General features: G+C 35.0%; 6 protein-coding genes and 1 pseudogene across 10 annotated transcripts; 3 read left to right on the top strand and 4 right to left on the bottom strand.

Annotated features, from left to right (window-relative positions):
• The first annotated feature begins 203 nt into the window (after window positions 1–203).
• On the top strand, window positions 204–2,014 carry LOC111302041 (LOB domain-containing protein 1-like). The gene is made up of 2 exons (XM_022897978.2): window positions 204–559; window positions 1,360–2,014. The coding sequence occupies exons 1-2, from the start codon at window positions 278–280 to the stop codon at window positions 1,705–1,707; spliced, it is 630 nt and encodes a 209-aa protein (XP_022753713.2). The 5' UTR covers window positions 204–277; the 3' UTR covers window positions 1,708–2,014.
• An 8,072-nt stretch (window positions 2,015–10,086) lies between these two features.
• LOC111301214 (uncharacterized) lies at window positions 10,087–14,876 on the top strand. 2 transcript variants are annotated; one of them, XM_022896717.2, is made up of 6 exons: window positions 10,087–10,631; window positions 11,298–11,489; window positions 11,600–11,839; window positions 13,079–13,296; window positions 13,506–13,760; window positions 14,424–14,876. In XM_022896717.2, exons 1-6 carry the CDS (start codon window positions 10,277–10,279, stop codon window positions 14,685–14,687), a joined length of 1,524 nt encoding a protein of 507 aa, XP_022752452.2. In that variant the 5' UTR covers window positions 10,087–10,276; the 3' UTR covers window positions 14,688–14,876. The 2 variants fall into 2 exon arrangements, with proteins under 2 accessions (XP_022752452.2, XP_089600814.1); XM_089744688.1 differs by having other exon boundaries at window positions 13,506–13,756; window positions 14,424–14,595.
• A 724-nt stretch (window positions 14,877–15,600) lies between these two features.
• Window positions 15,601–16,086, bottom strand: LOC149514745 (uncharacterized). Its single transcript, XM_089744247.1, has one exon. The coding sequence runs from the start codon at window positions 16,084–16,086 to the stop codon at window positions 15,601–15,603; it is 486 nt and encodes a 161-aa protein (XP_089600373.1).
• Window positions 16,087–16,487: 401 nt separating this feature from the next.
• On the bottom strand, window positions 16,488–18,408 carry LOC111301217 (3-hydroxyacyl-[acyl-carrier-protein] dehydratase, mitochondrial-like). Its single transcript, XM_089744689.1, has 3 exons — window positions 17,580–18,408; window positions 16,838–16,953; window positions 16,488–16,740 (listed from the first exon to the last, which is right to left on the bottom strand). The coding sequence occupies exons 1-3, from the start codon at window positions 17,859–17,861 to the stop codon at window positions 16,620–16,622; spliced, it is 519 nt and encodes a 172-aa protein (XP_089600815.1). The 5' UTR covers window positions 17,862–18,408; the 3' UTR covers window positions 16,488–16,619.
• A 260-nt stretch (window positions 18,409–18,668) lies between these two features.
• Window positions 18,669–22,323, bottom strand: LOC111301216 (exonuclease V, chloroplastic-like). Of its 2 annotated transcripts, none has more exons than XM_022896720.2 (7): window positions 21,790–22,317; window positions 21,562–21,666; window positions 20,983–21,104; window positions 20,122–20,271; window positions 19,803–19,956; window positions 19,452–19,528; window positions 18,669–19,108 (listed from the first exon to the last, which is right to left on the bottom strand). In XM_022896720.2, exons 1-7 carry the CDS (start codon window positions 22,168–22,170, stop codon window positions 18,895–18,897), a joined length of 1,203 nt encoding a protein of 400 aa, XP_022752455.2. In that variant the 5' UTR covers window positions 22,171–22,317; the 3' UTR covers window positions 18,669–18,894. The 2 variants fall into 2 exon arrangements, 1 of the variants encoding a protein (XP_022752455.2); XR_016328263.1 differs by having other exon boundaries at window positions 19,046–19,108; window positions 19,634–19,956; window positions 21,790–22,323.
• Window positions 22,324–22,432: 109 nt separating this feature from the next.
• LOC149514744 (protein disulfide-isomerase 5-1-like) lies at window positions 22,433–25,599 on the top strand (annotated as a pseudogene). Its single transcript, XR_016328264.1, has 4 exons — window positions 22,433–22,802; window positions 22,912–23,028; window positions 24,259–24,364; window positions 24,816–25,599. The product of XR_016328264.1 is annotated as a protein disulfide-isomerase 5-1-like (transcript).
• LOC111301212 (elongation factor 1-alpha-like) lies at window positions 25,290–27,373 on the bottom strand. 2 transcript variants are annotated; one of them, XM_022896716.2, is made up of 3 exons: window positions 27,314–27,373; window positions 26,561–27,043; window positions 25,290–26,476 (listed from the first exon to the last, which is right to left on the bottom strand). In XM_022896716.2, exons 2-3 carry the CDS (start codon window positions 27,020–27,022, stop codon window positions 25,589–25,591), a joined length of 1,350 nt encoding a protein of 449 aa, XP_022752451.2. In that variant the 5' UTR covers window positions 27,023–27,043; window positions 27,314–27,373; the 3' UTR covers window positions 25,290–25,588. The 2 variants fall into 2 exon arrangements, with proteins under 2 accessions (XP_022752451.2, XP_022752450.2); XM_022896715.2 differs by having other exon boundaries at window positions 26,561–27,023.
• Between the last annotated feature and the right edge of the window lie 206 nt (window positions 27,374–27,579).

Raw genomic sequence — 27,579 nt, 5'->3', positions numbered from 1 at the left:
GTAAAATAATAAACCTAACTGAACTAAAGATTTTTTTCTTTTTTTTTTTTTAAATTTGGCCATGCATGGTGAAAACACACAAAGCAGCCAACCAGCAATCTAAAAAGATTTTGAACTAATGATGTCATGCTTCATACTACATGACTTAACTGTTTAGCATCATTTCTTCTATAAATCATGCCCTTTCAATGCAAAAACAAATTACCCCAACATTATCATTCCATACTCTTTCTCTCTGAATTCCTCTCCCTTCACCTAAAAGCCTAAAACTCTGATCATGTTTAAGATGGAATATAGTGATCAAGCAACTCCTGCTACTACAACTACCACTACCACCACATTTTCTCCACAATCACTTTCTCCTAATTCTTCGCTTTCTCCTCCTTCTCCTACGCTAACTCCACCGGTTGTTATTAGTCCTTGTGCCGCTTGCAAGATTTTGAGGAGAAGGTGTGCTGATAAATGTGTGTTGGCACCTTATTTTCCTCCTACGGAACCAGCTAAGTTCACCATTGCTCATCGTGTGTTCGGTGCTAGCAACATAATCAAGTTCTTGCAGGTACGTAGTTGATTTGTTTGGGGTAATTTCTTCTTCATCTCCCCTGCAAATAATAACATGTCTATAGTACTAGGAGATTTCTCACAGAGAGATCAAGAATGGCTATTTTAGCACTAGTGTGAAATGGGATAAGGCTACTTTTGGTTAATGCGTTGACAATTATTGTAGCAAAAAGATATATTAACGAAAAAAGGTCATTTAGTGATTGTTGCAGTCCAAGTCAGAAGTTCAATAGTTTCGAAATATCCTCTTCCTCGATCTCCAACCAAAACAATTTTTAAGTGTCTTTGTTTTGGAGGGAGTAGTGGCGTATGCTGCAGGCAAATTAAAAAATAAAGCTAATTTTCTATCTAATAAATCTGTGTTTTGCTTCGAACAGCAATCTGAAAAGCATGTTACATGAGGTTTGTTTACATATACAGGTAGAAACAGTGCATGTGGCAACGACCTTACTTTCTGCATAAAACGTTGACACTTTTTATTCTTAATACCCCCCTCTGACTATGCCAAGACTCAAGAAATATACATTGCGTTTTCCATATTGAAATGAGGAAATTGACTGTCCCCCATAAAAAAAAAAATGCGCTGCTCAGTACAGTTTCCAAATCTAATTTAATGTAACTTGAGTGGGATTAGGTTCTTTTTTTTTTCCAGACATTAAGGCCTATTCATTTGTTTACTTTTGGGCTTAGTTGACGACAGATTGATTTGATAATTTTGTTGTTAAGGTGTAGTTGTAGACTTTCTCAGACCAATATTAGAGATGCTACATCAGTGGTTTGTTCTGAATTATTTTTCAGGAACTTCCAGAGTCTCAAAGGGCTGATGCGGTAAGCAGCATGGTGTATGAGGCCAGTGCAAGAATCCGAGACCCCGTTTACGGGTGTGCAGGGGCGATTTGCCAGCTGCAAAAGCAAGTTAATGAGCTGCAAGCACAATTAGCCAAAGCTCAAGCTGAAGTCATCAACATGCAGTTGCAGCAAGCAAACCTTGCAGCTTTACTTTGCATGGAGGTGGCACAGTCTCCTCAACCAAATTCCCAGCAATCCGTCGACACTTTCATCAGCAGCCCCCAAAGCTACCACAGCAACCCGAGCTTCATGGAAGACAACAACTTAGGATCATTATGGGAGGCTCTGTGGACATGATTGATGCTTAAATATTTATCACTCCTTTGAGAAACTAAGATCTAGCTAAGCTCCAAAGAAGGAGAAGTTGAAGGACATTAGATTAATAAATATTTAACATAATCAGTAGAAATAGGTTATAATGTGAACAAATACATGGTGGAAATGTAAACTTAAGATCTAATTACTTTGTTAAAGCTGGACGAAGCATACAGGTCTTTTTCCTCCATGTAATTTGCCATGTTTGGAGAGAAAGAGAAATATTTACTCCAATTTTTCTAAAGTTTGTTTCTGTGCCGATTATTGAAATTTTAACAAATTTTAGGTCACCTACTATGATTACTTAAAATTGATGTTCCATTAATTCCTTGTCAAACTAGCTTTTGACCATCTCTTTCGTTTAGCAATTTTCACTACACCCGCCATGTATGAGGATTATTATTTTTGCAATCTTATGGTACAAATGAAACATGAGCAAGTCTTCATCTGAATTTGCTAAGATGCTCCCAAATTAACTTTCTTGTTTGTTTACAAAAGAAATCGTAGTCTTAGAGATAAGAGATGGAATTGTAAATATTTGGATTTAAATTCAGATTTATTGGATATCATTTAAACTTAGATTTATTGAATGTCACTTCTTAAAAGTGATTGTATGAATCAACTGAGTTAAAATCTGAATTCAAATATGATATCAATCTTTTACACTTTCATATCAGAAACTTTATTGTATTTTATTAGATTCTTTTTATTTTTAAGATTAATTTCTTCTTTTAATAATTTATTTTTTTATACTCAAGATTGCAGGAATTAAACTTTGGTTACTAGAATTGAGAGTCCAACATTTCATATGAGTAAAATAATTGTTTAATAAATTGATATAAGTGAAACCAAGGAATTCACTTCAACACTATTTTTATTCACTTAGACTGATCAAATTCAAGATGTGCTTCTAAATCAGTAGTCGATTTTTCTAAATGACATATATGGTAATTGAGAAGATTAATCCTTTTCTAATACATTAATGTGCAAATTGATTAACAATTAGTAGATAGAACAATAGTCATTTTCCATTATCATCTGTTTTTTCAATTTTATTTTCCCAAGTTTGACTAAGTTGGATGACCCTTTGGAAGGATCGAGAGTCCCATCTCAGCTTCACCACCACAAATTTTATATTGTGCATCACCCATTCCTCTTCCTCCTTCCCTTTGCTGGATGTTTCATACCTAATAAGCTATATATTGGCAAGCTCTTTTCCTGTAATTGGAAAATGATATGATGGTAGCAGACCAAGAATGAAATTGTCATGATTAATCCCATTAAAAAAATAGATGAAGTAAAAGGGAACGGATATAATCTCGCACTTTCTTATTTTAATTCATCTAATATTTAAGTAATACAATACGTAAGTCTCGTTTCATTTCATAACTCGATCATTTTCGTATCAAGATTCGAATTTGAAAACTTGAATTTAGATTCTTAAATTCTAACCGTGAAAAATGTCTCTTTAATAAAACATAATTAATTAAGATTAATTGTGGGTTTTAATCACGATTAGATGTGTTTAATCTCTTTTAAGCTTTTTAACATTCATGTAGCAAATGGACCCTTTGAAAGAGAGATTAATTCTTGTTTGGATTATGCATTATTGTTAGATAATAAAAGACGTAATTAACATCAAACGTGCTAATGTATGATCTTTGATTAACTTTTGCTTCAAAATAAATGATTTGCTTTTGAAATTTTGTCTCCCCACTTACCTTAAACGCGGTTTGGGAAGTATAATCCAAATCATGTGCATCCCACGTGAATTGATCTTAAGAAAGGCTACAACACATTTGTCATTTAATAGAAGAGGCAAAATTTCTTCCATCCTTTACCCAACATGCCATTATTTTCCATGTTTGGAAAGGGAAACATATTGTGTTCTTTTGACTAAAAAGTGTGTGAAGCTCTGCCCTTCTCTCCCTTTGTTTTAAATAAGATTGGGTTTCAAAAAAGTCAAAGCTCATCCAATGAAACCAACAGTTTCCCATGTACTACAAATATTATGAAGATAACTCTTCAAAATGACTAGTCATTTTGTTCTTGTATGCCGATTTACTATATTGCAACAAACCAAAGAAGAATACAAAAAAAAAAAACACACACACACACACAAAGTGACATGTTGGATCTCTTGGACTTGTAAGATTAGGTCTTGTTAGACCATTTTGAAAAAAGCATGTGCTTCAAATAGTCATAAGTGAAGAAAAAAAATGTTAATCTACAAAGTACTGCTACTAGTTAGTTAGATACTTATAAAGTATTGAGTTACCATGGGTGATGCTAAAATTTAGATCTGAAGTCAATATTGACAAAAAAATATTTCATTCATTCACTATTTATACTTATTTGAGGATGAAATTATGCATTCAAATTCTTTTGAACTCGTAACTTTTATAAATTTATTCAACATACATGTCATCTAAACTATTATTCAATTAACAACAAAAATCCTTTATAAAAGGTTTTTTGGTTACATAGAAATGTAAAGCCTTAGTACAAGTAAGGAGAAGGGAAGAGGCTTGATTCGATACCAAATCATTGATATCACCTCAAACGTCTTTAATTACTAGGTTAAAAGCTTGGGAACCTTTTATAAAAATTGAGTTAATATCTGAATATTAATTTTGAGATTAATTATAGGATCACTCATGCTAAAAGGGGCACCAGACCAATGCTTCAAAACGAAAACCAGTGGTCCAAAGTTATAGATAAAATCTTCTTGCCGTTGGAATTATGAGTCATTAGCTTAGTTCAATGGGATAATGCATGGCACATATATTAATGGGAGTCATAGTTTTCTCAGTTCTTGGTGAACGACTGGCCCAACAAAAAATTTTCTTGGTGAACCGCCCAGCACCTACAGCAACACGTAGCTAACCTGTTGCTATATACGACGAAAAATTGGGTAGTTATGGGCGTGTGAGCCCTGCTTGCCGGCTGTTCTACAATAATATTTTTATAGTAAATACAGTAATTATTAATTAATTTAATGAAAAAGTAAACATAAAGTTATACAAATAATTCATACAAACTTTAGGTAAATGTATCCTATTATGAGAATTTACCTCTTTAGTACGAAACTCTTGAATTAAAAATATGGAGAAAATATTTTAATTAAATTTCAGATTTCAGGATAGCCTCTTTAGTACGAAACTCTTGAATTAAAAAAGGATGTTGTAAACATACAAACTTTCTGGCTTTCTTAAGTTATTAACGACAATTTAGAATAAAAGACTACATATGCATCTCGTCGTCACGTTCGAATCAATGTCTGCCCACATGGTTCAGATAATCATGTGCATTGTTCCTTAATTTTCTTTTGTGAAATGATAGCCACGGAGCTCTCTTACCCATTCCATTCGATCCATGATAAGCATAACAATGACAGCCACGTACCAAGGTTTGGTACCCATTTTTTCCACCTTTATCTTAAACCTAATTCGTCACCATTTATTTTGTATCCACAGTAAAAGTATCATTTTCCCTGTATATATATAGAATAATAATATAAATTACTTGGACATTTATACTAATAGATTTGTCCATATATCCGATCAATTCAATTGACTTTTCAAATCCTTTGTCTAACGTCGGGCCCGACTCAATTTGTTGAGCTGCAATAATTAATAAACTCGATTATTATTCAAAAATATCAAAATAATTATATTAATATTTTATACATTTTTAAAAATAAATTTAAATAAAATAATTTTATTTTTCATTAATTAATGATTCGGCCGGGTCACATTTGAAAAAATTAATTATCTTCAAATTAATAAATTTTCTTCCTCGAATCATTTATATACGAGACATTCAAGTACACTCGCCCACAATAGGCGATTCACAGAACAATTTTTGTTCAATTTAAAGGTGAAAAATCCATTAAAAATGGTAGTGGAAGTAGAGTGTAGTGGCATTAGGTTAATTTTGCATAGTTTAGAGTAGGTATCAACTAATCAAAATGATTCAAGAAGATGAAATAAGATTGGACAAAGCTGATGATATGGGAAGCCATGTTTGACTTAATGAAAAAAAATGTAGAACAATACTAGTAAGTAGTAAACAGCAATCCCCACTTAATCTAAAAGGAGAAAAGCCAAAGGAGTTGAAATCAGTAGGGATCGATCTTTTTCATGTTAATTTCAAAAGTATCTAAAAAAAAAAAAAAAAAACTACGTACGGGCAAAACTTTTGGTTATCGCTCTCTTGAAGTCATTTTTTTTTTCTTTTGTTTTGCATTGTTTTGGCCTTTATTGCTTTAATATTTGGGTGTGGAATATTTCACTTTGGATGAAGAACGCAGTCTTTAGAACTGAATTTGCTGGTTCTTCTTTCTCACTGTAAGTCTATAATCGATACGAATCATGATTCATGAAACATATCCCTAAAGTTTTCAAAGAGAACGCGTGAAATGCTTTAACATTTGGACCCACAACAGGCCCCCCCTTTCTGATTCTTTAAATTATAATGATTACATCTTTTTAGAAACATTTTAACGCGCAAAAATTGATCATTCTGTCCATATATATATATGTTTATGATTTCCAGGAATTCTTTGTTGCATCTTAAAGCACTTTATATCTCAATCTTAGATATCACTTTTGATTTTTCGTTTTTTTTTTTAGTTTTTTTTTCCAATAAGAGGTAAATCATATTATAATTATCGAAAAAAATGTTTGTGGTAATTGTCATATATGTTCTTCATATGGACAGAGAAGATTTTACTGTCACATTCAAGAAAAGAGAGTTGTGGGATCGGAACCAGTTGTTTGCCATTTAATTCTACCTTTTGAACTTGCTTGCAAGTCAATCGTTCAGTTAAGTAGATATATTATTATATTATTTTTGTGTTTGAGTTAAAGAATATGGTTTTAAAAAATTAGATATTTATTTTAGATTATTCATTAATTTTTTTAAATAATTTTTTGTGAAATTAAAATTTAATTTTTAACACTTACTATTTTTTTATTCAATTCTCTTATGCTTTGAACCCTTTGTATAAAAAAAAAAAATTAAGGATTTGTAAAGAATTGGGATCTCAATACAAATTAAAAGGAAAATCCCTCGAACAATGTTCACTCAAGTAACTAGTTTCTTCTCTTTTTTAATTTTTTTTACGCATAAAAAATTAAAAATTTTAAAATTTAAATTTATTAAATACCATCCCTTAAAAATTATTATATAAATCAATCGGAATGAACCCTAAATTCAGGGTTCTTATAGCCTTGTTGCTAGCTCTACAATCTTCTTGATATTTTAATAAAACTCTTTCGGCTTAAAAAAAAAAAAAAAGGAAAAGGCCTGTTTCTGGAGCAGGGGGCCGTGAGTGTGTAAATACATTTCATTGACCTTCCAAATTGGCTGCCATAATTGTTTATTGCGTTTTCAAACCGAAGGCTAAGCGCTGCAAATTTGAAAAGAAAACTCATAAAGCTAGCAATTCATTATGGAAAAAAATGGCAGCAGACAATTTTCAACAAACCAAGGTTGAATTCGTACTTAAAATCTTTCTTGTAACTAATTGAGAGCCTAACTTGTTCATTGTTTGACTTCAAAAGGATAAGCTTAATTTGGTTGATAATCTGATATCATTGCTTTTTGAAATATATCCTTTATTATATGAACAGCTTTCTTATTGATTTGGCAAATTGCTGCTGCATGCTTCGTCTAGAAATCAATAATCAACTAATTACAGTGTCAAACCCTGCAATAAGAAAGACAATCAAGTTCGAAAAATTAAAAAAAAAAAAAAACCAATTTAGAAAAAATTGATTGCCGGAAAAGATTTTTCTTTTATCTTAGGTTAAACATAACATTAATAAACCCGAACATTGAAATTGCATATGGGCAAGTGGCTGATTTTTATCACAACTCACAAGCAGATTTTAAAAGGGATAGATAGATATTTCAAGTCAAAAAGCAGGCTTGGATATGAAAAATACACTGAAGATATGGCCCAAAGTGGCTTGAAATTACAAAGCTTAGATGGGCCGGCCTGCTTAGAGAAGATACAGTTCTCAGATTGCTTGGTCTGAAGAAACTAGTAATGGCAGAGCAGGGCTTTGAAGGAGACTTGTGTGATATGTTATGCAGATATTGATTCTGCTCAGATGTTTTCGGTTGATGGTTGCTTTCACAGCTGTTGCTTTTCTTGTATGAAGCAGCATGTAGAAGTCAAATTGCTAAAGGGAATGGTGGCTACTTGGCCACTAGAAGGCTGAATCTTATTGTCTAAGATTTTTAGTAAACATATTTATTTAAAAAATATATTAAAATTTTTTATATTTATTTTTAAAAAATTTCCAGACTTAATTCATATGGTAAAATCTTTTAATATATCAGTTTAAAGTTTTTATTTAATCGATTTTATAAGATAAATTTCACCTAAACAATTTCATCTAAGTATTTTTTATATTCTTGTTCAATCCAGGATGCGCAAACATTACAAATGATTAAAGAAGGCAACGTTCTGAGAGTACAATAATGAGAAGACAACGATCTAGAGATCAACAGCTGTAACTGAAGAAATTTAGGCAATTTAGGAACTCATTTTAGAGGGTCCACTTGCTGAAGTCAACGGGAATTTGATAAGGATTCACCTTCCTGGATTTTAACATCAAAGTTGCCCGTAAGGTTAGGTTTTCATTGTTTTTTTTCAAGAATTTTGGCATTTAATTGCTATTTCCTTGTGAAGGTGAAAGATCCCTTTGGGACATGGCAGAAAATTGTGTCAAACACAAAAAAAAGGATTGGAAGCAAGCTTGCAACCTCTGGCATGCATGTTAGCTTTGTTGCGAGTCTGTAGCCACTCGATTTTTAGTTTATATGTATTTATTACTCAAACACACACTCTCTCTCCCTTCCCCACCCTTTTTGTGTCGTGGAGCTATGAGCCGATGAGGTTGCTCAACTTGAGTGACTAACCTGATATAAGGCATCAGCTATTGCTGTTGACAGGGATAGGGCATTTACCAAAGCTTCAATTGATTCCGATGAAATTAAGAAAAACATTGACGGTGAAAACATTCTATCCACGTAACATGAAACAGGGCATAGATGCAGAAACACTAGAGTCCAGGCATCCATGTGCCTTTATCAAGCCATGGACTCTTTGTCTGAAGAACATAGACAATTATTGATTAGGTCATGGAGAAATCTTTGGATGTGATTCATGCAACGGTGTTTGTGCATCAAATTAAGTAAATTAAGTAGTAGCAGTCGTAGGACCATTTGAGCACTCAGGCCATGGTGCCATTCCTCAAGTCTACCACAAAATCATGTGCTCTTTTGGGGATCAACCTTGTGGTCCACATTTCTTTTATTTCCCTTTTCAATGCTTTTCCCCGATGAAAACTGTCTCTCCACCCTTTTCTCTATCCATCTTGCATCATGGCTGACAATATGTTAATTTCATCTGGTTTTTTTAACCAATAACGACTTGGAAAATTGCCAATTCATGGTGGAGGCTGGAGAGTTTTAGTACTAATGGCCACATTTTTCTGCCAACGTGATTTCGATGCTAATGCAATTTTGGTCTTAATGGCTCGCGTTTACACAGGAAATTAGGGACCCATGATTAGAAAACCCACAAAAAAACAACTTAATCTCCTTGTAAATGTTCTTTCATTGACAGTGTTTTGTCAATATTTGCTTGCTTTTTTAAGTAATGTGTTAGGACTTTTAATTTTAACGATTAAATTGAAATATTAATAATTTTAAAAATTTTAAAAAAAAAAGCTTTCAATGTTTTTTAAGCATTAAAAGATTCTAAAATTTTACCTAATATATATTTTTTGAAAGGATTCATTTGGATTTTTATCCGATACTTTTTTTTTTAAAAATCGATTCAAACAAGTTTATTTTATGCTAAATCAAATGAATTTATAAAAAAAATTTATTTTGTAATTTTCTAACAAATTGGAAGAGCATAAAATCTTTACCATTCCAATCATCATTTGGTTTCCAGTGTTTTTACTCAGGTGAATACAAAAACAAGCAAATACCCAAAGAACCCTAAAAAGCAATAATCCAACACAGAAAGAGGGGCCATGAAAATGCATGATATCAACAGACGAAGCCCTGCACCAATGAGCTTTTAGATGTTGTGGAATTGACACGGCGGTGACTATATAAAACTTGTTGAAAGAAAGAAAATTTCCCAAACAAACAAAAACCAACAACCTCTACAAACTGACGGCGGTTTTTGCCGGTTAAAAAAAAGAAAGACAACATTTTTTACCCAACAACTGAAGACTTTTACTGCCACAATCCCACTGCCGCTGAGATCAGCAACAAACACCCATTTGTCCACTCTGGACAAATCTCCCACCATCCATCTCCACTGTCCACTCTTCGCCCACAATAAAGTCATCTCTTTTTCCTCACCAAACCTTTCCCTTTCCACTTTTTTCTCTTCTCTCTTCGTTTGTGAAATTTATTCCCATTAGCTTCTGCGTCACGTTCAAGCCTTTTGGAATTTTGTAATTGAACTTCAAAACCACACCCTTTTACATTTTTCTTCTCTGTTTTCATTAAAAAAAAAATGGAGGGTGGTGTTCAGGAGGAGGAGCGGTTTGGAACAGCATACACCGGCGTACCACCGCATAAAGGAGTCAATTTTAAGGATGTTGTTCGTGAATTCATGAGGGGATTGCTTGAGATGAGCGTGGAATTCGGGAGAGGGTGTAAAGATGTGGTGCAGCAGAGTTTGGTGACAGAGGATTCGTTTTTAGTAAGGAATTTTGGTAAGGATTCTTACATAGGTCAAAAAATTAAGGTTCCTTGCGACAACGTTTTGAGGAGATTAAGGTTGTTTAATGAGTACTTGGTTCCTGAAGATAAAGATCCGTTTCATGCATGGTCTGTGATCTTGTTCGTCTTTGTTCTTGCCCTTGCAGGTATTGTTAATTTTATTCTTTTTTTTCCTTTTTTTTTTCTACTTCTTGTTGGTTTTATTGGTTAGATATGGAATTACATGAAATGGGTTTTTTTTTTTTTTTTTTTGGTTTATTCAAGCATGGTTAACACGACTAATTCACAAGTTTTAAGATTCTCACATGGATTCAATTTGGTAGCACAGGATTAATTTGACTTTTGCAATGTAAATTTATTATGGATCATATTTTCTATACTTGGAATTATTTCATTTTCTTGCCCCACAAAAATCTAGACTCTAGACTACCAAATTCAGCATTGGAAAATTTTGTTCTGTTTGTGCTTACTTATGCCTCACTTTTGAACCAATGAATGTTTACTTGGATTTCATTTGCAATGATTAAATTTAAGATTAGTTATTTTTTAGCTATGTGGGGTTGTTTCTCTGGAAAACCTCTGAACTTGAGGCCTACAAACATGTCTTGTACCTTTGATTTTCATATTTTCAATCAAACATTTTCTGCCTTGGTAATTCTTTGTTCTCATGCCGTAGCAAGGATGTTTTGTTACCGCCATCTGTTCAGCCTACATTTTCCTTTTGATGGCAGAGGATGATTAACCTGAATAACACATTTATTTTTCTTGTGTTTCCATTGAGCAGTTACTGACCAAAAAAAGCAATCTTGCAGTCTTGATTGTAATTACAGAACGTGATACTGCCATCTCAGTGGCAAAGAAAGTGTACATACATCCTCCTAGTGCTGATCGCGTAATGCTACCAGATGGTAGATATATGGCATATAGAGAGCAAGGCGTTACAGCTGACAGAGCTAGATTTTCAATGATCACTCCACATTCATTTCTTTCTTCCCGACTTGCAGGTTTAGTATCAAAATTGAGTATAGAAGAACTTGGTTTTATTGAGTGACATGTGTTCATACAATTCGCACTTATTTTCTCAGTTTGTGTCTTTTCTCCCCCCAAATACTAGGGATTCCTGGACTTAAGGCTTCACTACTAGAAGAGTTTGGTGTGCGCTTGTTAACATATGATCTTCCAGGTTTTGGTGAGAGTGATCCTCACCCCAAGCGAAACCTTGAGTCATCAGCATCAGATATGTTGTTCTTAGCAAATGCTCTCGGTGTTAGTGACAAGTTCTGGGTAATTGGATACTCAAGTGGTAGCCTGCATGCTTGGGCTGCTCTCAAATATATTCCTGATAGACTTGCAGGTACTAATTTCATTTTATCTGCATGAACATTAGTTTGTAACTTTTTCTTGCATCATCTCTAGTATATCCTTATATTGCCTTACTAGGAACAAGAACTATGTGAAATTTAGTCGTTTCAAAATACATAATCAAGCTAATTATTTTTCATTAATGGAAAGATAAAGGCTTTGCACATGTCATGCTGTGCTCAAACGGTTTATGCTGTTTAACCATTTCCAAAATGAAATAAAAGATTATGCCGTTTAGTATGATGCTATTAAAGTGATAGTCACCTTTTTCTCTTCCTGCTAAACATTTGTAACTTGGAACTTTGATTATCCCAAGTCCGCATCTCTTCGGTAATGTAATTCTTTCCCTGGGAAAGCAGGAATAAAACAGGGTGGCTTCTGAAATTACAAAGAAAACATGAAGTATGAAAGTGAAATTACATAGAAAACAGGAACTTTGATTCTTCCAAGGCTGCATCTCTTTAGTCATGGAATCTTTCCCTGGGAAAGCTGGAATAAAGCAGGATGGCTTCTCAAATACTTTGATATGTATTTATCATCTATTCTAGGTGAGTAAAAGAGGGGGAGAGAATGCCCAATTGCTTTTAGGAGAACCCATACTGTGAAAATAAAAAATAATATTTTATACAAAATAAAAGGTGTTAATGTGTCTAGTTGCAAGTGAACTCAGATAGTTCAGGAGATAGCTGATTCAAACACCAACCTCTCCACTTAAAATATTACCGCACTATAACAATTGGGCAATTTTTCAGTTTTGAGTGCGAAGTTGGTACATTTAGTTCACGAGTTTGAAGTGAGCTTTAAAAATGCCGTGCATCCAGTGCAACGTCAAAGGAGTTTTATAGCAATTTCTGGAGAGTTGTAAAACTATGCACTCTTTCCTGGATGAATGAAAGGATTGTGGAAATAGCACTTTTATTGTAATCCTATTCAGAGTACCATGTTTATTATTGCTGGTAAAGTGGTAAAGCTTCAATTAGATAGTGCTTTGCTTAATTATGTAGAAAAGTGGGTTTTTTTTTTTTTTTTTTGGTAGGGTGGGGAAGGGGTGCAAAGCCAATAGAAAACATTTATGAGTTCAATGCAAAATTTGGTTCATTATCCTCATTTAAAATTGTTTGTGATTTAAGAATGCTTGTGTTTTTCTCATTTGTTGCATGGTTATAGGAATGAAACTTCCCACTATACTCTGGGAAGCAATCGTCTTTGATTCACCATGGCTAATTTGCAGGTGCAGCTATGTTTGCTCCAATGGTTAATCCCTATGATTCACTGATGAATAGGGGAGAAAAATATGGTACATGGGAAAAGTGGACTCGAAAGAGGAAATTTATGTACTTTTTGGCTCGAAGATTTCCTAGATCTCTATCTTACTTCTACCGGCGAAGCTTCCTCTCTGGAAAGCATGGTCAGATTGATCAATGGCTAGCATTGACACTGGGAAGGAGGGTGAGTGACTCTGAACACTATGAACTCTTTAAGGTTCTGGAAACCAGTTGAGTTTAAAACTTCTATGAAATTCCTTTTCAAGAACATTCTATGGTTTTTAATGTGGAAATATATTATATTGTAAATAAGTTAATTGCTTGCTGCAGCATTTCACTTGTCAAGCATCTAATCTTGATTCTTTTAAGTTATCATGTTTCTTGTCTTTCCAGGATAGGGCTTTGATAGAAGACCCTATCTATGAAGAATTCTGGCAAAGGGATGTTGAAGAATCAATCCGACAAGGAAATGCAAAACCTTTTGCGGAGGAAGCTGTATTGCAAGTCTCAAACTGGGGTTTCAGCCTTGCAGACCTCAATTTGCGGAAGAAACAGCGAGGGAAAGGCATTCTCAATTTGATTAAGTTTTTATTTAGTGGATCTGAGGAAGAATATACTGGTTTCCTTGGTCCAATACACATATGGCAGGTTACATCCTTCCTTGTATTCATATATTTTCACTGCATTAAACTGTACTGCTACACATTTTTTCCTGTTCTTTGAGACATGATGGATTTAGTGATCTTTTGTTCATTACTGTGAATGTGATAGCTGTGAAATTATTTCCTTTAAAAGTTCTCTTTTTCCCTTTGTTTCTTTGGTTAATTTACGTGCAAATGATTATCATAGTTAACTTGCTTTGCATCTTGGATTCATGCAGTCATGCTAATATAATTTGTTGTAACAACATTTTTTCAAAACCTATTTGCCAGGTTTTGTTAAAAAGAACCCTCCTCGTAGAAACCTAAAATGCTAGTCTTCAGGTATTGCTCAACCCATGCCATTCCCAATCCATAGAGTACTCAAAGTCTGTACATCAAACTTTCTTTTCGAAAGAAGTGCCCCAGGCATATAAGATCATTGGTGAAACAAAATTTTGTTTTTAAATGCCCAAGATGCACATTTTTTATACCTAAAATTGGATGAATTCTAAAGTCCTTGCAACCTATAAGCTAAGGTTTCATTTGTAGTTTGACAGCAGAACAACTCATGGATTATTATTTTAATTTGGTTATTGAATCTGTATCAAGGCAATTTAATTGAGCTTCCTTTTTATTAATTTTATTTGTTGAATTTTCTGGTGTTATACAGGGGATGGATGACAAAGTGGTCCCACCTTCGATGACTGATTTTGTTCATAGGGTTCTCCCAGGGGCTGCTGTGCATAAACTCCCGTATGAGGGTCATTTTACGTATTTCTATTTTTGTGATGAATGCCATAGACAGATATTTACCACACTTTTTGGAACTCCACACGGCCCTCTCAGTAATACCATGGAAGTAGAACAAACTTCATTTGATGATATGGAAGTGCAAGAAGAAGAGGTAACTGAGGGTGATCTTAAGACAGATTGAGATATCAAAATTTCTATAAATAATAGGTTTGACGTAGGTGTATATAATATAGGCTCATTCTATTCCTTGTGGTAAAAAAGTTAAAAGAATAAATTTTCTAATTTTTGTTTTGTCAGTCGGATTGAGAAACTTTATGGATGTTGGCTACAAAAAAAATAATCAAGAAAAGGTGATTTGTTCTGATTCGCATTACTTGCTCTCAATTTAATCTGCAAACTGTAGTTTATTCTCGTGATTGTGTGGAACGATCAATTGACACCTAGGGCTTCTTTTTGCCTCAGTTTCTTAAACTGCTGTTTAAAATTTCTGCAACAAGCTGTGACCACAGTTTAAATTTATGAGAAACTGGAGTGACTTCTAATACTGCAAAACAAACTAGTTTCGACTATGCATGGTGCATTTGGGAATTTTCCTGTTTTTTTTCTACTGTTAATATCTTCCGTAAGGCTATGTTTGCAGGTAAGAAAAGTAGAAAGATGGAAAACTGTTGTAATGAAGTAAATTGTGCCATACGGTAAAGGGAAGGGAAGTGGTATGCATTAATCATCGAAGCTGCTTTGAGATAATTTATGGTCGATTGCTTGTATCAGAGTATGAGTCTCTAAAATGCCTGTTATGATGTATGTCATACATGCACCAACATAACAAAATACCGGCTGAAGCTGATTGGAATCATGTTGTTAACTTTACCTTGTTACTTGTGATGGAAGGCATCAGCATCTGATCGAATCTAGATCTAGATCAATCACTTTTTCGTATCCTTTGTACATTTTTCGCATTGATTTAACTTTTCTCTACTTGAAAAAAGTTCTTGTGATTCTTATTAGATGGAACGACCAGTGGAAATTTCAGACCAGATTAAAAAACAAAGCAAAGCATCAGGAACTAGAAAATGTAATACAGTAGTTTGCAGTTAAACAGTTCTGCTTCGCTGTAAGCGAGGGTCATTTCTTCCATCAACGAGCAACTGCATTCCTAAACCATTACTAACTTTTATACCGCCATGTCCATCAACTCTTCCTTGTGCATTGCCATCAGCAACCCAAAGCTGGTTGTTAATATCTTCAACAACTGCCCTTGAACCTTGGCAACAAGAACTCTCCTCGGAAACCGACAAGCCATGTAAGATCATAACATTTGTTCCTGTATAAGAAAGGCTTGAAAAATCATAATATTTGATCCCGTATAAGAAAATGATTGTTGTTGCAACAGAAAGCTGAATGATCCAAGAAGTGGCTAGGACTGCACCTGATAACGAAAAAATTTCCATGTAGATAACTTTTTGGGTATTGGCTGTGGCCAGGCGACAGAGAAATATGCAGATGATGATGATACTGAGAGGGTGGGCGATGATTGAATGAAGACGAAAGCCACGGTGGACGGACATTTGGTGCTGCATTTGCTTAGAAGGATTAAAGGAGAGGCAGGGGTTGGCAGCATAAGGTTAATGGCTGCCAATTTTATCAATTATTTGGCTATTACTTAATTTTATCAATTATATATATTTTTTATTTTTGAAATTAAGAAGCAAAACATGAATTTAGGTATAAAAACAAAAAAAAAATCAACGATTAAAATTCAAAATTGAGAGGACAAATGCAAAAAATTTTTAAATAAATCTACATGTAGTTAGAAGACGTATTTTCCAAATCATAGCATTTCAACAACCTTCGGGGTTAAATTCCTAAAAGAAGGGATTTTACTGTTCAATAATATTAAGATTCAAAATTAAGAAAAAAAAAAAGAAAAAAGAAACAAATTAACAATGTCAAGAAAATTATTGCAGAAATGGTCAAGATAAGAAAATGAAACAAAGTCAATACAAAATCAAATCATGTAATTTCCTTGAAAGGGTTCAGCAAATATGAAAAGCATGGCGCAAGTGCAATGTGATTAATCAAATTGTAATAAATCCATGACTTCAACTTTACATCAGCTTCTCCTGTCATGGCAATGCACTTGTTCTACAGCTAAAGTTGGTAAAATCGCCATGGCCACACCATCAAGAACAAGAAGATCACCATTCTTGAAGCATTTTGTTGAGAATTTTGCTCTGAACATGTAATAAACGAAAGCTCAAGTCCAACACTCCAAACTCTTGTTTAATTACTTCTATGGAATTTGAAACTAATTGATGGTCTGCAACTTACATGTATCTCTTCTTGTTTTCTTTTATATTAATAGCTTGTACCTCGGCTGCAATTTCATCTCCAATGTAAACTGGTGACCTGAAGTGCAAGCTTTGGGAAACATATATAGCTCCAGGCTAAATCATTCCGAATACGCAAAAAGTTAGACAAACTTCATTTGCATATTAACTTTTACTGAAATAAGGAGCTTCTAAAGGGAATATAAACTAAAAGGTAAACACATCTTTCTATCAACTTCATTCCAATTTTACACTTAAAAGTGCTAAACAAACTAGAGATATAAGCCTTAGTAGTTAGAACCCATGTCCCAGCTTCAAGAATTTCTTTCATATTTTGATAAAGTTATAAATTAATCCTCTAGGGCAGTAGGGCAAGTGATTTTTTCCTAGTATCTTTTTAAGGGGCCAGGGATTCCTAGACTTGGTCCAGACCCAGTACATCCTCTCTCCAGGCCGATTCAAATAAATTTACCTACGTCAAGTCTGACTGTCTGAACAAATTCATGAGAAATTACCCAGCAGATTCGTACACATGCAACAAAGTGTATTTTCACTTTAAGTAAAATCTTGATCAAGGTTGTTTTTTCACTAGCATTTTATCAGACAGAAAAATAAGTGAGTGAAGAAACCTTTTTTATCAATCGTTGTTTATTTTAATTCGGAGTTACATGCGCCTTCCATAACAGACTAAACATTGAGTTCGCTAAAAATTAAAAAAGTTGAGGGAAGGTGAAGCGACTTACAAAGTGGGAGGAAATAATCCGGGGAAACAATGAAGCAACAAGCATGCCATGTACAAGCCGATCTTCGAATCCGGCAGCCCGAGCACATTCAGAATCAAAGTGCAGAGGATTTGCATCATGGCTCACTTTAGAATACTCACCAACATCTTCATTTGAAAATATTCTTTTATGTCTTAAAACATCTCCAATTTTAAGTACACTTGATGTTGATGACGACGACACGTATCTCAACGAAGACCCATTTGCTAAAAAAGAACTCTTGACAAACATCCTCGTAAACATAGTTCAAAATTGAAGGAACAAACTCTTAAAATTGTCTGTGTGGCATTTCAACAAACATTTAACTGCGAGCTCGTTTCCTGTCCTATGAAACCTAGTAAAACTACTCCAGCCGAGGAGGCAATAATAAAATCTTTCACACTATTAAACTGAACGTTAGCATTATATAATTCAGATACCTTGAGTTTAAGAATCTGGGCTGCGAAGAACTCGACTTTTTATTAGAATCAGATGTGGCGATTGGGCGGTGGGCTGCTGAGTGTGGAACGTTTGATTAGCCTTTTCCCAGCATTGCATGGTATGAAAACGCTAAACCAAGTTACATACCATATTACCATTATCCAGCAGTATTGTTTAAAAAGGGTTAATATCATGTTTGCTTATAGGAAATTGTCTAATGTGGCATTTGTATTTTAAAATTGTGCAATGCAATAATATGTAGTACCAATTCATGTATCAATGTAGATCATTTTTCTAACACCGTCAGCTATGAACCATGACATGGACTAGATCAAAAAATAACATGGCATAAATATTCTACGTCATTTGTTACATGACTTCACGAGGCATCCACATCTTTTTTTTTTAAATAACATATCCCGTGTGACTTTTTTAATGATCATAATTTATGTCATCGTTTAGAGTTAACAATGTTACGGAAATAAACTACATTGATATACGACTTGATATTAGAGACATCACATTGCGCGTTTTTGAAATTATAGATATCATAGTAGGCAATTTCTTATAATATAAGAGCCAAATATTATATAAACACTACTAACTGCTTTATATTCTAAAGACTTAAACTTCACTTAAAAAATGATAATTAATAAATAATAGTAGTAATTCACTTTACAACAGTTATTCACCAAGGCCTACAAGGCTACAACAGATGCATTTTAGCAAATACTAAAGTTCTACAGCAAATCTAGGAATGTTGCAGTTAAAATAAAAATTGCACAAAGAAGCATCTATAGAAACTGTGCTTCTCTTGCAGAAGACAAATACTCTGAAAAATTCTCATAGAGGAAGGTCAGTGTTCTTTCTCTAGCTTGAAGGGGTTTCCGGGGCAAATTGAAGCAAACTGACAATGCCTGCACTTCCAGCGCTCTTCCTCAGGGGTGTAACTAGCTTCTCGCTCACCCAACCAGAATTCAAGACTGCCTTGAATTTGCTTCTTGAGCCAGTCAGGATCATATGCAAATTGATCTTCACCAAGCACTGACTGATCTTTTTGTAGTTCATATCTGCTTCAAAGCAACCAGATAATGCAGGTTGGTGAAAGAACTCGCATGATACTACAATTAAATGTTCCTCATGCATCAAGTATGATCTAAAGTATATTCTATAATAAGTGTATTTAAGTTCCCAGGATAACAAGTTCATTAAAATGGCTTATCAATATCATCATTCCTTCTTTGTTTTTCTCATTCGAAAACAGCTGTGTATTTTATGATAAATACAATTGAGTTCCCACCATAAAAAGTTGACTAATATGACTTATCATAAAAAGTTCCCACCATAATATTCAACTATCAAAAGTAAGCAAAAAAAATACTAACAGAGTCTCTAGGACAATTTTTCACCCACCTCAATATTAGCTGGTTATGAGTCACAGGAAGCATGTTACATGTATTTCTGTAATATCCAACTACGTCATCAAGTGTCTGCACAGCAATTGTAGGGGAAAAAACAACTATCTGAGTCAGACTTGAAGCCTTAAAGGTACATAAGTTATCTTGGTACTCTAAACTCTATGTTTCACCCCTCACCATGATGCACAAAATTGCGAGATTTATTTGATAGGCGGCAGATAACCCATCCTCACCAGTATTATATGGTTTTCGGAATAAAAGTGATGTTGCAACACATGCTCTAAATACCCTGACTGTTGCAGATCGAATGGAACAAATAAATAAAAAAGAATATATACAAGGTTACCTTAGCTGGAAAACCTGAATTAGTAGTTTTCTCTATGATGTCTTCAGATAATATATAGTTAGGGTCCAATGAAAAGAGATTGAAAAACTGTCTGGAAGGGAAGCTATCGGCAACCAAGGTGTCCCACAAATTCTTATAGCACATTAATTGAAGCCTGCCAAGAAAAAATAAGTTAGATTCATTAAATCTTGCCACATTTGGTACAACCAATATAAAGTGAATAAAAGAGCTAGAGCCGGTAATTAGAAAGATTTGGATGCATTATATGGCAAATCTTCATCATAATGGCATTAAAACAGAAGCCAGAAAATATGCATGCCTTCCATTTCTCCTTTGTGGTTCGGCAGGAAGAGAGTCTTGTGCACGAGTCTTTGTGTCTATTAATATTGGCCTTCTATCACTTCCTTTTGCAGGCATTTGGATCTCATCAATAACTCCTACCAAGCATACACCTTCCACAAAGCCTATTCTGGTGTTATATAAGCAACACAGTCCATAAGCAGGAAAATTAAAATGAAAATCAATCTCTAATTTACATTAAAGGGGGGAAGAATTACTTGAAGGACAAATTAAACAACTACCACTGACCTAAAACACGTTAACAAACCATTATTTTACACATCATTTTAACCAAAAATTTCAACAACAAAAACTTTAATAAACAAAAGCATGCTTTTCTTTTGACAGACTAAACAAAAGCATACTTAAACATTTCATCAGCACCATTTCTATGCCAATTTCAAAAATTGAATTTAGTAAACTTCTGATTTCATTGCTTCATTTCCACACCAATTTCATTAAATCCTGAAGCATTATTTGGGAAATGAAAAAACTATCCTGAAGGTTTAAATGCAGGAAAGTAATTAAAACATAACCAGTAGCCAAACTTCATTAAAATTGCTATTCTGATATATAATCTGAGTTTGACAGAGGTTTCCGGATTGCCAATTGGTACATGCCTAAGAAAAAAACCCACTAATCAAGAAATGACAATCTTGAAATATGGATCTAACAACCACATGAAAGGTGTCATAACTTAAAGCTCAATCACAATCCGTTACTCTTTCATGCACAATAAATTATACAACTGATTGCCACATGGTGGCTGAGAGTTATTGTAACCAAGAGGAGCCGGAGATGGATTTTGATTTTGGAGATAACAATAGACAGTTGAACTTACAGCGGTAGCTCACGTGTTAGTCCTTCAAACAATAATTGATTTGCACCAGTTATGAAGTTAATAAACTTTACTGCCCAGGTATCTTCAACTGATTGAACACAAACTTCTACCTTGTTAACAACCTGCAAAGAAACACAATAAATGTCAAATAATTAAAATTAGGTGTGCCAAAATGAAAAAGAAGTTGACACTGAAGTCTATGAGAAGATTACAGAAATGCATGAAAGAAACAACTTTGGAATGTGCAAGGTGATTTAGTCTTGAAAGTAATTTCTGTTCCATGTGCAAGCGTCACATGCTCAGAAGAATTTCATTCAACACAATTGTGTTATTTAATTTGAGAAGAAACCAGTTTGATGCAAAGAGAACATGGGACATACAATGCACAACATAAGGAAAACAATCTCATCTTCTATTGAATTAAAGGGAAAATTTTGCCTATGTTTGAGAATATGAAGGTGAATTTGAATGCATAAACTGATAAAGAACCTAACTAAGACCGATGAAATAGGCCACACAATACGTAAAAAGCAGTCATATTTAAAGGAATTTTTAAAATTCTGGAGCGTAAAAGAGTACCTCTTCTTCAAGTTTCACATGGCGAGCCTGACCAGCTTTCATAGCTTTATTGATTTTTCGGTTGCCAAAGAGAAGTACAAATTCCATTTGCTTTTCACACCATTCCTATGAAGGTTTGTATTCAAATGCAAATTAAAGTTTGAAAGAAAACTAAACCCATAATCCAAAAAAAAAAAAAAAACTAAACCCATAATCAAAAAGCCTTGAGAAAGAAAAAATTTTGCATACCGTGGCAGTAATATCAGTAACCGACAGCCCCCTTTTCCTTCTAAACCGATGCAAAAAGGGTTGAGCGACTCTACTCCTCTTCTGGGTACTTGTTAAATTGCTGGAATCCTCTATATCCAGCACAGTAGAACCACTTAAGCATCGTTTAGACAAGAGGGTAATCGACTGGATTGTCTTCGTCTTGCTTTGAAAGCGAGAAGGGGAACAAATCGAAGAAGAAATCGAGGAGGAAGAGGAGGAGAGGGAGGAACGAGATGCTGCATAGGCTGCTTCGATGAGAGCCATCTCTTCTTCACTCACGAACTCGATTGGGATAATGGGAACGGTTACTTCTTGAGAGTCTGGATTTGGAGGAGTGTTGTTTTGAGGTGACTCAGTCATTTCTCGATGTGATGAGTTTTTTCCGGTGAAATGACCGTTGGGAACGAACAACCGCCCGCCTAATGCGGTAGTTGCTTTAGTTTTTGCAGTTTGATTTCGATTTTTAATTTAAGAAATCAAAGGAGCTTGCTACATACACAAAAATGCTATCGGTTTTAGTAAAAGAAAACATGAATTGAAAATGCAAAAAAAAAAAGGCAAGGAAATAATAAAAGCAAACAGAAAAATGTCATTTTGGTAAAAAAGAAGAAAAGAAAGAATAACATCACGTGAAAAGCACGTGCCATGTAGCTTCCCTTTCGTTACTAACCTTGGATGAATGGTTGGTCTGAAACCGGTTCAAGAAGCAATCTGAGTAGTCCCGAATCAGAACGTATGACATCTTCGTCCGCTTTTCGATTCTATTCGAAAAGAAACAAAGAAAGAAAAAAAATTTCACATGAAAAACGACCATCATTTTGCACTTCTCCCACTTTTTCTTCTTTTTTTGATTTCAGTAATCCAATGTCACAAATTCTTTTACTTGAATCATGTCTGCTATCGAAGTCGTTGTTTTGTTCTTTTCAGGTAAGGGAGAAAGACACGGCGTGGTTTGTGAAATTTTGTGTTCCTTGGTGTGAACATTGTTAACTGTTTTCTGCTTGGTTTAATGCATTTTTTCGAGTTAGCTTGACCTGATGATAGAGCTATCTGCCATTGTAATTTGCTTACTAGGGACTACAATAACAATGGGTTTTAGAGTAAGTACTTGGGGACATTGTGGGATGACTTAGGAACCTGTTTGCACTAAACTAGATTTTCATTCGTATCCCACGTTTAAGTTCTTCTATGATGGTGAAGAAGTTACTAAATATCAATGTAACATTTCTATTTCACCTCTTTGTGTTTTAATATTCTCTTTTACTCAAAACTGTGAATTTCAACCTCAAAATCTGGATGTTGTTTATGGAGTATTTGTGGTGTTGTATATAATTTTGGTGCAAAGGGTTAACATTTTCATTCAAAGTAAAAGGTAATTAGGGCCCCTTACAGTTAGTTACTTCAACTCAATAGGGGATGGAAAGCTTTTGGGACCCGGATTGGGCTCTCAATCAAACAAAGAAAATAGGCCATGAATGTTATTAGTGTACAGTATACTCATGGTAGAAGCAAAGAGGGCTCAGTTGAGTAGAACCTTTCAAAGAGATGTATTCTCTATGTTATCGGACTACTTTATCTGCGGCATAACTATGTGGCCTGAATTCTTCTATAAGATAGCTGTATCCTATGCTTCATGTATCTAGTATGATTCTTGTCAATTGTTCTGGATCCTTTGTCCATATCCATATGTTTCAGAGGCTGGCATTGTCCTGGAATATGCCTCAATAGCTTCTTGAGATGGACAAGTCTGCTTGGTTCTCTTAAAATCACATAAACCACTTCTTGTGCAGTAAATTCCAAAGATCAGTAAATAAAATGCAGATACTGAGGCTACTCTATTTAAACAAAGTAGAAGGAACCTAGGGTGGTTAACGTGCATAGGGAGAGCCTTTTAAGCTATCTGTGAGATTCCTTAAATAGAAAATAAATCAGATTTGAAATTTCATAAACTTTACAAGTTACACTTCATTTTATATTCCTCAACTTATTTTAAGTGGACATTTCTCCTTTATAGCCACCGACAATGTAGAGCTAGCTTGCCGTAGGCAAATTACTCAGCTTTTTGGGCCTTTTGGCCGCTTGGCTAATCTTTGTAAAGGCTATTTAACTTGGTATTAGATACTGTTATCATTGCATATGGCATTCAAAGAAGCCTAATTTTAAATTTTGAAACTACTAGATTTCTCTTTTCCTTTTTGAGCATTTTGACTCGACTCGAACTGAATACAAGTCTAAAACACTGCCAAGTAGACTAAATCTAATTATTTCTAATTGATCTGATTTTGTTACATGCCACAGTATAGTTGTTTTCGCTTACACCAAAAGATATATTTGGGTTTGAAGTCTAGGCATAATAAGAAGCTTCAGCTAATAAAGATTTCAAAAGACAATTTTGGAACTATTTTTGGTATTGAATTATTTCCCCCCTGCATGTTATGCAAAGACCAGGGCCAAGGGATGATGAATCGCTAAAAACATATGCTTTGGAAGAATCAGAAAAGGCTGCAGAAAAAGCACAACCAGACAGTGATTAGGAGTTGTGATCATTTGAAAGGTAAGCACCAAGGTCTCTTCATTATGCTTCGCTGTTCCATCAAATATTTGCCTTAAATCTCTTATACTGGTTAAGAATGATGATGAGGAAAGAAAAAGGAGACAAAAAAATTTTTTGAGTGTAAAGCTGCTTGTATGAAACCAAAATTTGATGTAAAATGCACAGCTAATAGTTTGACAAGATTGACGACTTCAGAAGCTATACTCCACAAAATCTCTTATTTATGCTTCCTATTTTGGTGCAAAAGTATGGGTATAAAATCTATTGTATCTGAGGAGCATTTTATCAAGGAATAAAACTAGAAGAGGCATTTGCAAGTATATTTATCCCGCTTCCCAATTTCTCTATCATTGCCCCATTCTAGTAGAATCTTTTGTTAATACTTAATATCACTCTACTGTAATTCGTTGTGTTCTTGGATTGTTGATCAATATATAATCATCCAATGCAGAGATGAAATGCTGAGCAGAAACAGTGCACGGATCGTTGTTCACAATGGAATGCATAAATTTCAGAGATACCAAACTTATACATGGTCTTCTGGGCTGTACTGGTTTTTGTCAAGAATATGATGTTTTTATGTCATTTCTGGATATTGCTAGCTAGATGAAGGACCAATCTTGTGGCCATGGCAATGATCTGCATTTGTGAGCGCTTTTACACTGAATGTTGAGTAATTTTGAATTAGTCGTTCAAATCACTTGAGGTTTATTATTCAAGTCAATTGGATTATTTTCAAGTTTAATCGTTTTGAGTTACAATCACCTGAGGTTTACATAATTGAAGCCAGTTTGCGCTTGAATCATGGATTGTTTTGAACGGTTTCATTTTACGAATTGACCCATAGAACGCTAAAGAATTTTCTTCATACGGCTTACTCACACGAGAAGTAGAAAAAGAGAAGACCCTGTTTATATCAAGGCAATTAAAGCAAAAATTGAACATGATTATAATTATAGGAACAGAAACAGAGAAAATGTAGCAGAAGATAGTTTAGCAAAATCTGACACAAAATTCTAAGATGCCTTGGCAAACCAAAGCACCTCCACTTTAAATACTCCACAAAACAGGTAAAACGAAAAAAGCTACAATGACTGCCACCGCCTATCAAGCACCAAATTCTGAGAATTGCCACTCAAATGGGAAGGCAAGAAGCTACAAATAACAACCACCATTGAATAGTCCATCTGCACAAACGGTAAAACCATAGAGCTGTTGCATTGTTCACTTTCCACCCTTCTTTGCTGCAGACTTGGTGACTTTGGCACCAGATGGGTCCTTCTTCTCGACACTCTTAATAACACCAACAGCAACAGTCTGGCGCATGTCCCTCACGGCAAAACGCCCCAAAGGTGGGTACTCAGAGAAGGTCTCCACAACCATGGGCTTGGTAGGAATCATCTTCACAAAACCAGCATCACCATTCTTCAAGAACTTGGGTTCCTTCTCAAGCTCCTTGCCAGATCGCCTATCAATCTTGGTCAGCAGCTCAGCAAACTTGACAGCAATGTGGGATGTGTGACAGTCAAGGACAGGGGCATATCCATTTCCGATCTGGCCTGGGTGGTTCATGATGATGACCTGAGAGGTGAAGTTAGCAGCCTCCTTGGCAGGATCATCTTTGGAGTTAGAAGCAACGTAGCCACGCTTGAGATCCTTAACCGCAACATTCTTAACATTGAAGCCAACATTATCACCAGGAAGAGCCTCCTGAAGAGCTTCATGATGCATCTCAACAGACTTAACTTCAGTGCTCAGACCAGAGGGACCAAAGGTCACAACCATACCAGGCTTCAAGACACCGGTTTCAACCCGACCTACTGGGACAGTTCCAATACCACCAATCTTGTACACGTCCTGAAGAGGAAGTCGAAGGGGCTTGTCTGTAGGTCTCTTGGGCTCATTGATCTGGTCAAGAGCCTCAAGAAGAGTAGGGCCCTTGTACCAGTCCAAGTTGGTAGACCTCTCAATCATGTTGTCACCCTCAAAACCAGAAATAGGAACAAATGGAATCTTCTCCGGGTTGTAACCCACCTTCTTCAAGTAGGAAGAGACTTCCTTCACGATTTCATCATACCTAGCCTTGGAGTATTTGGGGGTAGTGGCATCCATCTACAAACATTAACAAACAAAAATTAAGTAAATTTTACAATTAAAGCAACCACATGGTAACAATAAGGTTGCAATAAATCTGACCTTGTTGCAACAGCAAATCATTTGCTTGACACCAAGGGTAAAGGCAAGCAAAGCATGCTCACGAGTCTGACCGTCCTTGGAAATACCAGCCTCGAAACCACCAGTGGTGGAATCGATAATCAAAACAGCACAATCAGCCTGCGAGGTACCAGTAATCATGTTCTTGATAAAGTCACGGTGGCCAGGTGCATCAATCACAGTGCAGTAGTATTTAGTAGTCTCGAACTTCCACAAGGCGATATCAATGGTGATACCACGTTCGCGCTCGGCCTTGAGCTTGTCAAGCACCCAAGCATACTTGAATGACCTCTTGTTCATCTCCGCAGCTTCTTTCTCGAACCTCTCGATCACACGCTTGTCGATTCCACCAAGCTTGTAGATCAAGTGTCCAGTGGTGGTTGACTTACCCGAGTCGACATGGCCGATGACCACGATGTTAATGTGAACTTTTTCCTTACCCATTCTAAATCAGAGAAACAAATCCTAAGAATATAAAAAATGGTCTAAAATCACATGCATTCCAATTTCCATAATAATAACGTAAAAAAGAGAAACCCATAACAAAATCAAACAAGACCAAGATATCTGGATTGAAAAGATTTAAGCATAACATCGGGTTTCAGAAACCACCAGATCCAAACAATTTACCAAAATAAAAAGAAAAAAAAAAAAACAGAAACCATAATTACAAAAAGAATTAAAAATACAAAGCAAGTAGTAATACTGATGAAGTAGTGAAGAAGGAATTCTGACCTTTTACAAATAAACGAAAAGGCGGAGAGGCGGCTGGGGAATGTAATGAAAAGAACGAACGAGAGAAAAGAGGTCGACTTTTAAAGGGAGTTTCATATAGCAGAAAAGGTTCTGATTCTAGTTTAGGGTTTTTCTTCTGTCCGTTGGATTTCAGTGGTCTTTCATCCAACGGTTAAAGATTAAAGCTGCCATGTCCCATGTCAACATAATGTTGCCGTCGTGGCTGGCATATTCTTTTTTTACTGTTATTATTATTGAAATTGTTA

This window comes from Durio zibethinus, chromosome 15, assembly GCF_047325235.1.
Source record: "Durio zibethinus cultivar Kanyao isolate XHJ-2024 chromosome 15, ASM4732523v1, whole genome shotgun sequence".
Lineage (NCBI taxonomy): Eukaryota > Viridiplantae > Streptophyta > Magnoliopsida > Malvales > Malvaceae > Durio > Durio zibethinus.
Note: the sequence above shows the minus strand (reverse complement) of the source record. Positions and strands in the feature narration are given on the sequence as shown.

Bases quoted from the DNA above. Each gene is read 5' to 3' on its own strand.
- LOC111302041 (XM_022897978.2), top strand. From the start codon at position 278: ATGTTTAAGATGGAATATAGTGATCAAGCAACTCCTGCTACTACAACT. The intron at 560-1,359 runs GTACGTAGTTGA...ATTATTTTTCAG, and splicing joins ACATAATCAAGTTCTTGCAG to GAACTTCCAGAGTCTCAAAG.
- LOC111301214 (XM_022896717.2), top strand. From the start codon at position 10,277: ATGGAGGGTGGTGTTCAGGAGGAGGAGCGGTTTGGAACAGCATACACC. The intron at 11,840-13,078 runs GTACTAATTTCA...GCTAATTTGCAG, and splicing joins TATTCCTGATAGACTTGCAG to GTGCAGCTATGTTTGCTCCA. The intron at 13,761-14,423 runs GTTACATCCTTC...GGTGTTATACAG, and splicing joins GTCCAATACACATATGGCAG to GGGATGGATGACAAAGTGGT.
- LOC149514745 (XM_089744247.1), bottom strand. From the start codon at position 16,086: ATGCAGCACCAAATGTCCGTCCACCGTGGCTTTCGTCTTCATTCAATC.
- LOC111301217 (XM_089744689.1), bottom strand. From the start codon at position 17,861: ATGTTTACGAGGATGTTTGTCAAGAGTTCTTTTTTAGCAAATGGGTCT. The intron at 16,954-17,579 runs GTAAGTCGCTTC...GGAATGATTTAG, and splicing joins GGATTATTTCCTCCCACTTT to CCTGGAGCTATATATGTTTC. The intron at 16,741-16,837 runs GTAAGTTGCAGA...TTACATGTTCAG, and splicing joins GAAAACAAGAAGAGATACAT to AGCAAAATTCTCAACAAAAT.
- LOC111301216 (XM_022896720.2), bottom strand. From the start codon at position 22,170: ATGACTGAGTCACCTCAAAACAACACTCCTCCAAATCCAGACTCTCAA. The intron at 21,667-21,789 runs GTATGCAAAATT...AAACCTTCATAG, and splicing joins TTACTGATATTACTGCCACG to GAATGGTGTGAAAAGCAAAT. The intron at 19,109-19,451 runs GTGGGTGAAAAA...GCTTTGAAGCAG, and splicing joins CATAACCAGCTAATATTGAG to ATATGAACTACAAAAAGATC.
- LOC111301212 (XM_022896716.2), bottom strand. From the start codon at position 27,022: ATGGGTAAGGAAAAAGTTCACATTAACATCGTGGTCATCGGCCATGTC. The intron at 26,477-26,560 runs GTCAGATTTATT...TAATGTTTGTAG, and splicing joins TGATTTGCTGTTGCAACAAG to ATGGATGCCACTACCCCCAA.